The 12,367-nt window shown below is 45.6% G+C and overlaps 1 protein-coding gene across 1 annotated transcript in view; it reads right to left on the bottom strand.

The window, feature by feature from the left end:
* The window catches only part of LOC132765882 (zinc finger protein 300-like), a 42,526-nt gene extending 30,622 nt beyond the window's left edge, over nucleotides 1-11,904 (bottom strand). The window contains exons 1-5 of the mRNA XM_060760146.2: nucleotides 11,810-11,904; nucleotides 7,440-8,211; nucleotides 6,457-6,562; nucleotides 4,228-4,310; nucleotides 3,783-3,906 (exon numbers count right to left, since the gene is read on the bottom strand). Coding sequence (XP_060616129.2) covers nucleotides 3,783-3,906; nucleotides 4,228-4,310; nucleotides 6,457-6,562; nucleotides 7,440-8,132 — 1,006 coding nt within the window. The 5' untranslated portion in view covers nucleotides 8,133-8,211; nucleotides 11,810-11,904. The remainder of the gene's footprint in view (nucleotides 1-3,782; nucleotides 3,907-4,227; nucleotides 4,311-6,456; nucleotides 6,563-7,439; nucleotides 8,212-11,809) is intronic.
* Between the last annotated feature and the right edge of the window lie 463 nt (nucleotides 11,905-12,367).

Here is a 12,367-nt window from a genome sequence, read left to right as displayed (position 1 = left end):
CCAACTGTCCACAAAACAATACAACCTGAAGAGTTACGAAACACAAGTGAGTATCACCGAAAGTGTAAGAGTTCGGTATTGTCATCTGAAGCCATTGTCCTTCTCTTTCTCGTTAAATCTCTTCCAAGTGCACCATTTGGTTTTGAAACCAAACAAAACTTTCCCCCAAAGTTGTTGCAAAGTCAGCTCTCTTTTACCCATCGAAAAGTTTGAGAAAATTCCAACCATTTTCAAGCACTTTCTTTGCAAGGCATATTTGACTTTTTAAAAGTTTCTTGCCTTCATTCTGCACACCCATTTAAAAAATAACGGGCATTTTTTGAGAATTTGTACAACTGTGGGTTCATTGCATTGACTGTTCAATGACACCAGACAAAATATGAAGGCATCTTTTGTCTATGCGATGGTTGATTCAGGAAAAAACTGGCAAACAAACAAGTTTCTTGAATTATAATTTCTTTTTTTGTCTTTTCCAGGCAGTGATGGGGGAAAAAATCACCTGAAAATTGGTTCAAAAATATCTGGGGGGTTTGGGGGTCCCAAGAGCTACATATGGCCATCAAACTACACTTGATCCACACCGCATTTTATCCAAACCTCTACACAGTAAATTAATGCAGTTTGACACCACTTTAACCACCTTTGTTTAAAGCTATGGGATCATGGGAGTTAGTTATACAAGACTTTAGCTTTCTCTACCAAAGAGTGTTGGTGACCCACCAAACTACAAATCCCAAGATTCCATTGAGATGTCAAACTGCATTAACTCTAGAGTGTAGATCAGGCATGGGCAAACTTTCTAACATGGGAGCCACATGCTAGTACTCCTTGCTAGGAGGACTGGCTGCCCAGTGATGGAAGGAAGAAAGGGAAGGACAGAAGGGAGGAAGGGAAGGATGGAAGGAGAAAGAAGGGGGGGGAGGAGGGAGGAAACGAAGGAAAGACATAAGGGAAGGAAAGAGAGATGAAAGGGTGGAAGGGAATGAGGAAGGAAAAAGAGAAGGAAGGGAGGGAGGAAGAGAAGGATGGACGGGATGGAGGGAAGGCTAAAGGAAGGAGAAGGAAGGAAAGACAAAAGGGAAGGAAGGAAGGAAGGAAGGAAGGAAGGAAGGAAGGAAGGAAGGAGAAAGTGGGCGAGAGGGAAGAAAGGACGAAATGGTGGAAGGGAAGGATGGACGGAGAAAGAAGTAGTGAGGGAAGGAGGGATGAAAGTGTGGAAGGGGAGAAGGAAAGGAGAAGAGACAGGAGGGAGGGAGGAAGAGAAGGCTGTATAGGAGGAAGGAAGGAAGGGCAGGAGAAAGGGATGAAGGAAGGGAAGGATAAAGGAAAGAGAAGGAAGGAAAGACAAAAGGGAAGGAAGGAGAAAGAGGATGAGAGGGAGGAAAAAGGACGAAATGGTGGAAGAGAAGGATGGAAGGAGAAAGAGGAAGGGAAGGAAGGGAGGTAAGCAAAAAAAACAAAAGGGAGGGAAGGACGAAAGGAAGGAAGGAAGGAGGGAAGGAAGGAAGGAAGGAAGGAAGGAAGGAAGGAAGGAAGGCGGGAGGGAGGGAGGGAGGGAGGGAAGGAAGAAGGGAAGGAAGGACAAAAGGGTGGAAGGGAATGGAAGGGAATGGAAGGAGGGAGAAAGAGGAAATGGAGGGAGGAAAGAGAGAAAGACAGACAAAGGGATGGAAGGTAGGGAAGAGAAAGAGGGAGAGAGGACAGGAAGAAAGGGTGGAAGGAGAAAGAGGGAAGGAAAGAGAGATGGAAGGAAGAATAGGATGGTGAAAGAGAGGAGGGCCTGAGAAAAGCGCCCAAGGGGCTGCATCTGGCCCCCAGGCCTGGGTTTGCCCCTACTTGGTGCAGATGCACCCCTATTCCCCCTTTATGGAACACAATTGTTGTTTTCTCCCTTGTGGATTCTCTGATGTCTAAGCAGTGTCTCTTTTTGAGCAAAATGTTCCCCGCACTCCAGACAGTTGTAAGGTTTCTCTCCCGTATGGACTCGCAGGTGCCTCATCAAGGTTTCACGCTGATTAAAACTTTTCCCACACATCAAACACGCGAATGGCTTTTCTCCCGTGTGGATCCTCTCATGTCGGATCAGCTTGGCCTTTTCGCCAAAGCTCTTGCCGCACTCGGAGCACACGAACGGCTTCTCCCCGGTGTGGACTTTCTGGTGGATGGTGAGGTTCCCTTTCCGACCGAATCGCTTCCGGCACCAGGAGCATTCGAATGGTCTCTCGCCCATGTGGACCCTCTGATGCTGACTCAGTCGGAGCCGGTCACAGAACCGCCTCCCACACTCAGAGCACTTGTACAGCTGCTCGCCTGTGTGAGTTGTCTGGTGTGCGAGGAGGTCCCCTTTCTTGGCAAATTCCTTCTCACACCTGGCATGGATTCTCAGATGCCTCTGCAGCTTGCCTTTATCATAGAAACTTTTCCCACACTCGGAGCAAGTGTGCGGCCTCTCACCTGTGTGAATTTTCTGGTGCGTGTGAAGGTTGTCTTTCCTCTGGAAGCTTCTCCCACAGATGGCACACTTGTAGGGTTTGACGCCCGTGTGGATGAGCTGGTGTTTCAGAAGCTGGGATCGGTAGTGGAATCTTTTCCCACATTCGGGGCAAGGATGCTGCCTCTCTCTCTTGTGGGATAGGATTTTGCTAAAGCCCCAGATCTGTTCTGCTGTTGATGCAGACCCATACCATCTCCTTCCTGGCTTCCTCCCCTGAAACAGATCCCAACCTCCATCTCTTTTGTGAACCACAGGCTTCAGAGATGCCTCCTCGTGGTATATCTCATGTTCTGCAGCCATCTCCAGACTGCTGCTTTGAAGGCTCTCCTGTTTCACCTCTGTTGTTGCTGGATTTTCTGAGGGAACAGGGAAGGAAGCAAGATCAAGTAGGGGAGGAGGGAGGGATAGGGCAAGAAAAATATATAAATTATGAAAATTGAGAAACAAAGTTGAAAAAGTTAGATGGCTGAGAGGGACATGGTAGCCATGTTTAAATACAGTAGAGTCTTGCTTATACGACCCTCGATTATCCGACATTCCGTCTTATCCGACGCTCTTATCCAACATCCCCCTTTACTTCCAGCATTTCCTTGCCTCAAATGTTTTGTAATCTTCTGGGCCCAGCCCATCAGGTCCAGGTGCTTTCCCATTTTTTAATTTCCTAACTACTTGCTCTATTTCCTCTTTCTTAATGGGTGCTTCTATCCGCCCTGAGTCCTCCCCCCCTCTCCCCCGGGAGGTTGAGAAGGGTGGGGTACAAATATCTGAAATAAATAAATAAATAAATAAACAAATAAACTCTTTGTCTGTTTCTTCTATTTTTACTGTCCAATTTGCTTCCACGTATTTATTTTATCCTTTGAGCATTTTCCAGCCTGATAAAGTTCTTTATAAAATACTTCAAATATCTTTAATTCGTCTTTCATTGATCTACAAATGTGATTTATCTATCACTGCATTTATCTCATTTTTCGTTTTCTTCTTTTGTGGGGCTCTGGCTAACATTTTTGAATTTTTATTACTCTATTTGAAAAACTCCCTTTTCAAATATATCAAATTCTTTAGAAACTCATCTATTTCTAGCTTATCTAATTCTTCTTTCTTTGCTCTCAATTCATTTTATATATATATATATATATATATATATATATATATATATATATAAAATGAATTGAGACTAAGCATCGTACGAACTGTAACTTCATCCCTGTTTGCAACCCACCCAAATCCAGTAAATTAAAACAACAACAACAAAAGGCAAGGTGAACATGCAGGATAGTTTACTTACCCAGAGGCGCTCCATCCCTGTAGTTATCTTGCAGGACCTCCTTGTAAAGAGTTCTCTGGTGTGGATGCACCAAAGCCCACTCACCCTCAGTGAAATGCACAGCCAGCTCCAAGTCCACAGATCCCTATAAGAAACCGCTGGGTCAGACCTTGCTTGGAAACCTGCATCCAGTTCTGAGCATTGCAGCACAAGGAGGAGATGGTGCCAAGTTTGGTCCAGGTCCATCATCAGTGGAGGTTAGTTTCTCTGGTTGTGGGTGAACTACAATTCCCAGAAAGCAAGGTCAGTTCCCCCCAAACCCCTCCAGCACTCACTAAAACGAGAGACTTGTGCCTTCATCTTCCACGTGGAAAATGCCTGTGAAAACTAGAGGGCTAGAGCGGTGCCATGAGGTGTGGCAACGCTAGTCATATCTATTGAAGAAAAACCCAAGAAATCTGCTTACCTCTGTTGGCTCTGGATTTGGCAAATCCTGTCGCTCGGAAGGCAACAATGGTGCTGAAGGACTAGGAACAGCTACATCAACATCTGTAGAAGGAAGGGTAGATAAGTTGGTTACCAATTGAGTTGGCCCTCCACAATCGCAGTTTTAAATTTTGAGCACTCACAGATTTCATGAACACGTTCTCTCTAGGAATCGCTAGATCCTCTAACACAATTACGAGGGTTGAATGAAAAGTAACGGCTCCACCTTCGTTACTTGGATTTGGGTGGCAATATTTTAATAAATCAAATGCAGAAATAATCCTTAGAATGTGCTCTTTAACTACCACTCTTCGCGTTTTGAGAATGAAGGATAATTCCTGGTATTGCGACTGTGGCTTGCTGGGTTTTATCAACTGGATGAAGATGCCACTGCTTGAACGGGAATTACTAGGTAAGAGCTTTGTGTTGAAATGGAATCATAGTGCTCATCCCCTGTTTGGATATTAGCCAGCACATCAACAACTTAAATCAAGAAATAGTTTTCTAAGATCTACAGAGACACTCGCTGGAATACCTCAGCAAGCGAGAGTCCAAAAATGGCAGGCTCAAACCCAGAACCTCAATCAATGGCTGATACCAAATGAGAGACTCCCCCCTGGGCAAACAGAAAACTGGGCGACTTGGAAGGTGCTGAACAGACTGCGCTCTGGCACCATGAGATGCAGAGCCAACCTTCAGAAATGGGGCCACAAAGTGGAGCACTGACTTGCAACATGCAAGTGTGGAGCACTGATGAAAGTCAGGTGAAAGTCTGATGGTGCTACATGCACAATGTAGGACCTCCTTGCAGCAACACCAGAGGCACTGCAAGTGGCCAGATACTGGTCAAAGAAATCAACTACCAAGCTTGCAAACTTTGTGTTTTGTCTGTCTGTCTGTCTGTCTGTCTGTTTGTTTGTTAAAAAATGCAATGCAACTGTTTAGTCTGCCCCTGACACGATAAATAAATAAATAAATAAATAGTACTATAAATCTGGAGTAAGGTATTATTCCAGAACTAGCTAAGGATATAAGAGGGTTGAATGAAAAGTAATGCCTCCACCTTCATTACTTGGGTTTGGATGGGAATATTTTAATAAATCAAACACAGAAATAATCCTTAGAATGTGCTCTTTAACTACCACTATTCACTTTTCTGCATAATCACCAGACAATTGGATACATTTCTGCCAACGATGAACAAGTTTTCTGAAGCCGTCACGGAAGAAGTCGACACTCTGTTTCCGCCTCCAGCAATTCACAGTTCTCTCAACGTCTTCATCGGAAGCATAATGATGTCCCTGCAGAACTTCTTTCATTATTGGGAAGAGATGGAAGTCAGACGATGCTAAATCTGGACTGTATGGAGGATGCCATATGGTGGTGAGATCCAGTCTCTGAAGTTCTGCTGTGTTCCCATCGTGCACAAATCTTCCAATAGCCAAGCAAAGCAATAACGTGACCTACACATTCTTGTGAAATGCTGATTATGCTTGAAATTTCTCTCTGAGTGATACGACGATCGTCCTAAATCAATCTATCAACCTTTTGCTTGTGAAACTCGGTGGTTGCTGTCACAGGACATCCAACTCTTTGTTTGTCACGCAACTCAGATGTGCCTATCTCAACATCTTTAAACTTACTTGCCCAATGACACACAGTACTCACATCAACACAGTCACCATAAACAGCTTGCATTCTCTGATGAATCTCCTTTGGGGTGACACCTTCTGCTGTCAAGAATTCAATGACTGAACGTTGCTTGAGTCGTATTGACTGCCCTTCTGCACAGAATTCCATACTTCGCACCTTAACAACACAATCGTTCAATGCTAAGGCTTCCCACCAAAATAGAACTGTAGAGGAGAGTCTACTGAACAAGCCAGAACCTGCCGCATATCAGTACTGCCATCTGTTGAGGAGTTACGAAGGTGGAGGCATTACTTTTCACTCAATCCTCATATATGGCCAACTTCTGCTATAGGTTGATTGGGGAGTTGTGCTGGCGAACCTAGAAATTCCTACAGAGAAGCATTAATCAACTCCATGAATGCTATGGTCAACTGCAAGAAGTCACACTGGAACACCTGGATTAGACAAAGGCAAACTTTGGCCCTCCAGGTGTTTTGGACTTCAACTCCCACAATTCCTAACAGTTCCTTTACTCTTCACTTCAGTTAATCTTTGGACACAATCCCAAACCCATTACCTTGGGATTCAGCAACCACATCACTCCCCTCTTTGGCCTCCATATACAGTGGTTTCTTCCCAGGATTGAGTGGATTCACCGTCACAGCATTTGATCCCACAGGCACCTGAAAGAGCAGTAACAAATCCAATGTAGGAATGTTGTGTAGTTTCTGGGCTGCATGGTGTGTTCTATGTTCTAGCAGCATTTTATCCTGACTTTTCACCTGCATTTATGGCTGGCGAAACGTCAGGAGAGAATGCTGCTAGAACACAGCCATACAGCCCGAAAACCACACCACACCCCAATAATTCCAGCTGTGAAAGCCTACGGCAATAAAAATCCCATATAATTTAGGAAATAATATAAATCAGACCAGACCAATAGAGGAATGGTAATTGTTTGGACTTCCAGACTCAGTCAAGGAAGCCTGGGCTGCACTGAAAATAATAATAATATAATATTACCCTTTATTTATATTCCGCCCTTCTCCCCAAAGGGACTCAGAGCAGATTTCGGTATATAAATAGATGCAAGCAAACATTCAATACCTTGTTACAATACAATGAGATACACATACACAGGCAAAGGCAAAGGCTTCTCCTTTCATTTCCGGCTCTTGTGGGAGGTGCTCTTCTCCAGTTCCAAGCTGAGGAGCCTGAGTTGTCACATCCTGGTCATGTGGTCAGCATGACTGCTTGGAGAGCCTTTTCCCGCCGAAGCGGTACCTATTATCTACTCACATTTGCATGTTTTCAAACTGCTAGGTTGGCAGGAGCTAGGGCTAACTGCGGGAGCTCACCCCATCCCTCAGATTTGAACTGCTAACCTTCAGGTCAGCAGTTCAGCAGCACAAGGGTTTAACCCATGTGCCACCACGGCCCCTGAGCATGGCTGTTGAAGATAGGAAGGCTTGGAGGTCTACCATTAATTGGGCCAATGTAAGAAGATGTCAACTTGATGACAGAACAAGGTATCAAACCCCTCTGTTTTCAAAAACTCACCTGACATTTCCACGTCTCCACCTCTTGCTGGCTCATTAGGAAATCCTCGGCCAAGGCAGCGGTCTGAATGCCACTCTCCGGACCACATTCCCGAATCCAGCTCTGGATCTCTGGCGGCAGGATGGCCAGGAATTGCTCCAGGATCAGCAGCTCCAAGATCTGCTCCTTGGAGCGTTGGTCCGGCTTCAGCCACTGGCGGCAGAGCTCCTGCAGCCGGTCGTAAACCCTCCTCGGGTCTTCCACCTCTTGGTAGCGGAACTGCCTGAAGTGCTGGCGTTGTGCCTCTATTTTGGTGGCCTCCCTGCGCAAGATGGCAGCTGTCACTTTCCCAAAATCCTCCTGGTCTTTGGCTTCTAGGCCACTAAACGCCTGCTTGGCTTCGCCGCTGAGCGCCGGAAGGAGCCGAGCCACCCAGTCCTCCCTTGGCCAACGACAGGCTTCGGCCACTTGCTGGAAGGAGGCCAGGAAAGCTTTGGTGTCGTCCCACGGTGCGGGGTCTTTCAACTGTGGGGTTCTCCATAAGGAGTATGGGAGATTCAAGGTCTGTAAGAACTCCTGCCACTGGGCTTCCCATTCTTTCGTCGGTCGTCTGTCGGGGTCCGGTTTAATCCTTCTGGGGGTTTGGTATGGTGGAAGGCCTTCAGCCAAATCAGTCTGGATATCGGAGGTGACCTTTCTTGCTACTTTCGCCATGATGAGGCTGGTAGGTAGGGTTTGTTGTGCTGCTTTTGTCCTAAGCAACAGCTTCTCGTTTCTGGATCTTTACTTTGTCCTGAAAGTGTCCAAAAATGTGAGAAGTTCAGGCACATCAATCTATACCAGTATTTCTCAATCTGGGGGTCAGGATCCTGGGGGAAGGGGTCACGAGGGGGTGTCAGAGGAGCCACCAAAGACCATCAGAAAAAATAGTATTTTCTGTTGGTCATGGGAACTCTGTGTGGGCAATTTGGCCCAACTGTATCAGTGGTGAAGTTCAGAATGCTCTTTGATTGTGGGTGAATTATAAATCCCAGGAACTAGAACTCCAAAATGTCAAGGTTTATTTTCCCCAATCTCCCACCAATGTTCATATTTGGGCATATTGAGGATTCGTGCCAAGTTTGTTTGAGTCCTCAGTGCTCTCTGGATGTAGGTGAACTACAAATCCAAACCTCAAGGTCAATGCCCACCAAACCCTTCCAGTATTTTCTGTTGATCATGGGAGATCTGTGTGCCAAGTTTGGTTTAGTTCCATCGTTGGTGGGGTTCAGAATGCTCTTTGATTGTAGGTGAACTATAAATCCCAGCAACTACTCCCAAATGACAAAATGAATCCCCCCCCCCCCCCCCCGCGCAACCCCACCAGGTATTTGTGCCACATTTGGTCCAGTGAATGAAAATACATCCTGCATATCAGATACTTACATGATGATTCATAGCAGTAGCAAAATTACAGTTATGGAGTAGCAACAAAATTAATTTTATGGTTGGGGGTCACCACAACATGAGGAACTGTATTAAGGGTTTGTGGCATTAGGAAGGTTGTGAACACAAAGGGCTTTGCAGTGAACACAGGGACACGTTTGTGACGTAATATAAAATAAACCACGTGTAGTTCACATTTGATCAGCCCACACACAGCCTTGCCAAAGAAAGAAAATATGCCACACAGGCAAACAGTAAAGAACAAGTAATTTGCTCTTCTTAGTTCAGAACAACGTATGTACAATATGATCAGTTGCATCAACTCACTAAATGTCCTGGGAGTCACTCTGGGCCATGCTCTGACCTACAAGAAGCACTGCCTGAATATCAAGCAAAAACTGAGCGCTAGAAACAATATCATACGAAAGCTGACTGGCACAACCTGGGGATCACAATCAGACACAGTGAAGACATCTGTCCTTGTGCTATGCTACTCTGCTGCTGAGTATGCATGCCCAGTGTGGAACACATCTCAACACGCTAAAACAGTGGATGTGGCTCTTAATGAGACATGCCGCATTATCACGGGGTGTCTGTGCCCTACACCACTGGAGAAACTACACTGTCCAGCCGGTATTGCACCACCTGACATCCGCCAGGAAGTAGCAGCCAATAGTGAAAGGACCAAGGCAGTGACATCTCCAGCTCATCCCCTGTTTGGGTATCAGCCATCAAGAAATAGTTTTCTAAGATCTACAGAGACACTCGCTGGAACACCTCAGCAAGCGAGAGTCCAAAAGTGGCAGGCTCAAACCCAGAACCCCAATCAATGGCTGATACCAAATGAGAGACTCCCCCCTGGGCACACAGAGGACTGGGCAACTTGGAAGGCACTGAACAAACTGCGCTCTGGCACCACGAGAGCCAACCTTCAGAAATGGGGCCACAAAGTGGAATCCATGACATGCGAGTGTGGAGAAGAGCACACCACTGACCATCTGCTGCAATGCAACCTGAGCCCTGCCACATGCACAATGGAGGACCTTCTTGCGGCAACACCAGAGGCACTCCAAGTAGCCAGATACTAGTCAAAGGACATTTAATCAACTACCAAGCTTGCAAACTTTGTATTTTGTCTGTTTGTTTGTTTGTTTGTTAAAAAATGCAATGCAACTGTTTGGTCTGCTCCTGACACGATAAATAAATATTAAATGTCCTTTCGGAGATATTTAAAATGGTATTTTTTGTCCATGTGAGAGACCTTCTTTTCAGCAGCCAAGAAGCAAATCACTCTGTCTCTGCTTCTCTCTTCATCTCTCTGCACCTGCGTAGCTCAAGCCTGAACAAAAATGCAACAGTATCCAAAAGTTCCAGGCTTAGCCAACACCCGATTGTGCGTTGCCCGAACAATCAGCTTCATGCATCTTATTTTACAATTGACACACACATACTCACTGATTCCTAGCATTCTCCAACAATGTATTGTCAAAGGCTTTCATGGCTGGAATCACTCAGTTCTTGTGGGTTTTTTCGGGCTATATGGCCATGTTCTAGAGGCATTTCTCCTGATGTTTCGCCTGCATCTATGGCAAGCATCCTCAGAGGTGAGGTAGCATTCTCCAACAATGTTTACTATAAGGGTAAAGACAACCTTGAGACCTTCCAGCACATCTCTTGTTTCTGAGTGCCATAAATGCTGACGATGGAGGCCCAGATCTCTGCCGTTAGCAGAACCGCTTTTATTCACCTGCGGCAGGCTAGACGGCTGGCCCCCTCCCTGTCCAGGGACGACCTAGCTACGGTGATCCAGGCTACGGTCATCTCAAGACTGGACCACTGTAACACCCTCTACATTGGCCTTCCTCTGTCGGTGATCCAGAAGCTCAAGTTGGTACAAAATGCAGCTGCTTGGCTTCTTGCGGGAATTCCGATGAGATGCCACATAACCCCAATCTTACTACAGCTGCATTGGTTACCAATTGAGCACCGGACCACTTTCAAAGGGATGGTACTCACCTTTAAGGCCTTGCATGGTCTGGGGCCGATGTATCTGAGGGACCGCCTCACCCCCTACCAACCCCAGAGATCCCTCCATTCTGAGGACCAAGATCTATTGGAAATTCCCAGTGTCATGAACTTGCGTCTAACAGCAACCAGACGCAGAGCCTACACAGCAGTGGCACCATCACTCTGGAATACTCTGCCACCTGAAGTCCATGCCTTGCGGGATTTATCAGCTTTCCACAGGGCATGTAAGACATATCTGTTTCGACGGGCCTTTGATTTCTGATTGTTTTTAAATTGTTTTAAATTGTTTTTAAATTGTGTTCGATTTTAGCCTGTTCTTGTAAGCCGCTCTGAGCCCCAGGGGAGTGGCGGCATATAAGTTCAAATAATAAATAAATAAATAATAAGCACAGAAAACAGAGCAGAAGAAAGACAATAACAGACCCCACAAAAATAAACATGCATTTCTTTTTGTTGTTGTTATTATTATTGCCATTTTATATAAGCCGCACCATTTTGTTGTGCTATGCTATCTCATGGAACCTGGACCTCCATGATTTTGGTATGCAAATGTATCCATGTGCACAGCACAAATAATAGCATAGGGCAAAATCTTAGGGTGCAGAATAAATGGGGTTTGACACCACTTTAACTGTCACAAATTCCTAGGAGTTGTAGTTTTGCAAGGTCTTTACCCTTCTCTCCCAATCTACAAATCCCAAGATTCCAAAGCATTGAGCCCTGACAGCTCAAGTGATGTCAAACTGCATTAATTCCACAATGCAGATGCACCCATTCTGCTGACTTTACGCCTGGCAAAAAGGATTGAATAGCAATCAGTTTAGGAACACAGCTTGCCTTTTGGGATCTGCCTCCTTTTGGCTATTCCTCAGCCTCACAGAAAAGCTATATCAATTTCCAAAAAGAAAGGAAAAAGGGGAAATACTCCTTGAACTCACCAGAGCTGCATGTGGACCAAAAAAAACAACAAACCATCCAATTTTGGCTCTTAGGAAGAGAGAAAAAAGGAGGTGGGGCAGGAAGCTGTCTGAGAGCCTTGGAGGCTTTTCTAGGAGCCAAAGCTTTGTTGCTTTAACCCTTCCACAACTTTGCAAGGATCCAATAGACCTGGAAGGAAACAGCTAGCCAGAATTGGTTTAGAAGAGTGGTTGTCAACCTTCCCATTGCTGCAATCCCTTAATACAGTTCCACATGTTGTGATGACCCCTAACTATGAAATTATTTTTGTTGCTACTTCATAACTGTGATTTTGCTACTGTTATGAATCGTCATAACAATTAGACAATGATGCTGGGGAAAGTGGAAGGCAAAAGGAAGAGGGGCCGACCAAGGGCAAGATGGATGGATGGCATCCTTGAAGGGACTGGACTGACCTTGAAGGAGCTGGGGGTGGTGACGGCCGACAGGGAGCTCTGGCGTGGGCTGGTCCATGAGGTCACGAAGAGTCGGAGACGACTGAACGAATGAACAACATGAATCATCATGCAGTATCTGAT

The sequence above is a fragment of the Anolis sagrei genome, chromosome 2, assembly GCF_037176765.1.
Source record: "Anolis sagrei isolate rAnoSag1 chromosome 2, rAnoSag1.mat, whole genome shotgun sequence".
Lineage (NCBI taxonomy): Eukaryota > Metazoa > Chordata > Lepidosauria > Squamata > Dactyloidae > Anolis > Anolis sagrei.
Note: the sequence above shows the minus strand (reverse complement) of the source record. Positions and strands in the feature narration are given on the sequence as shown.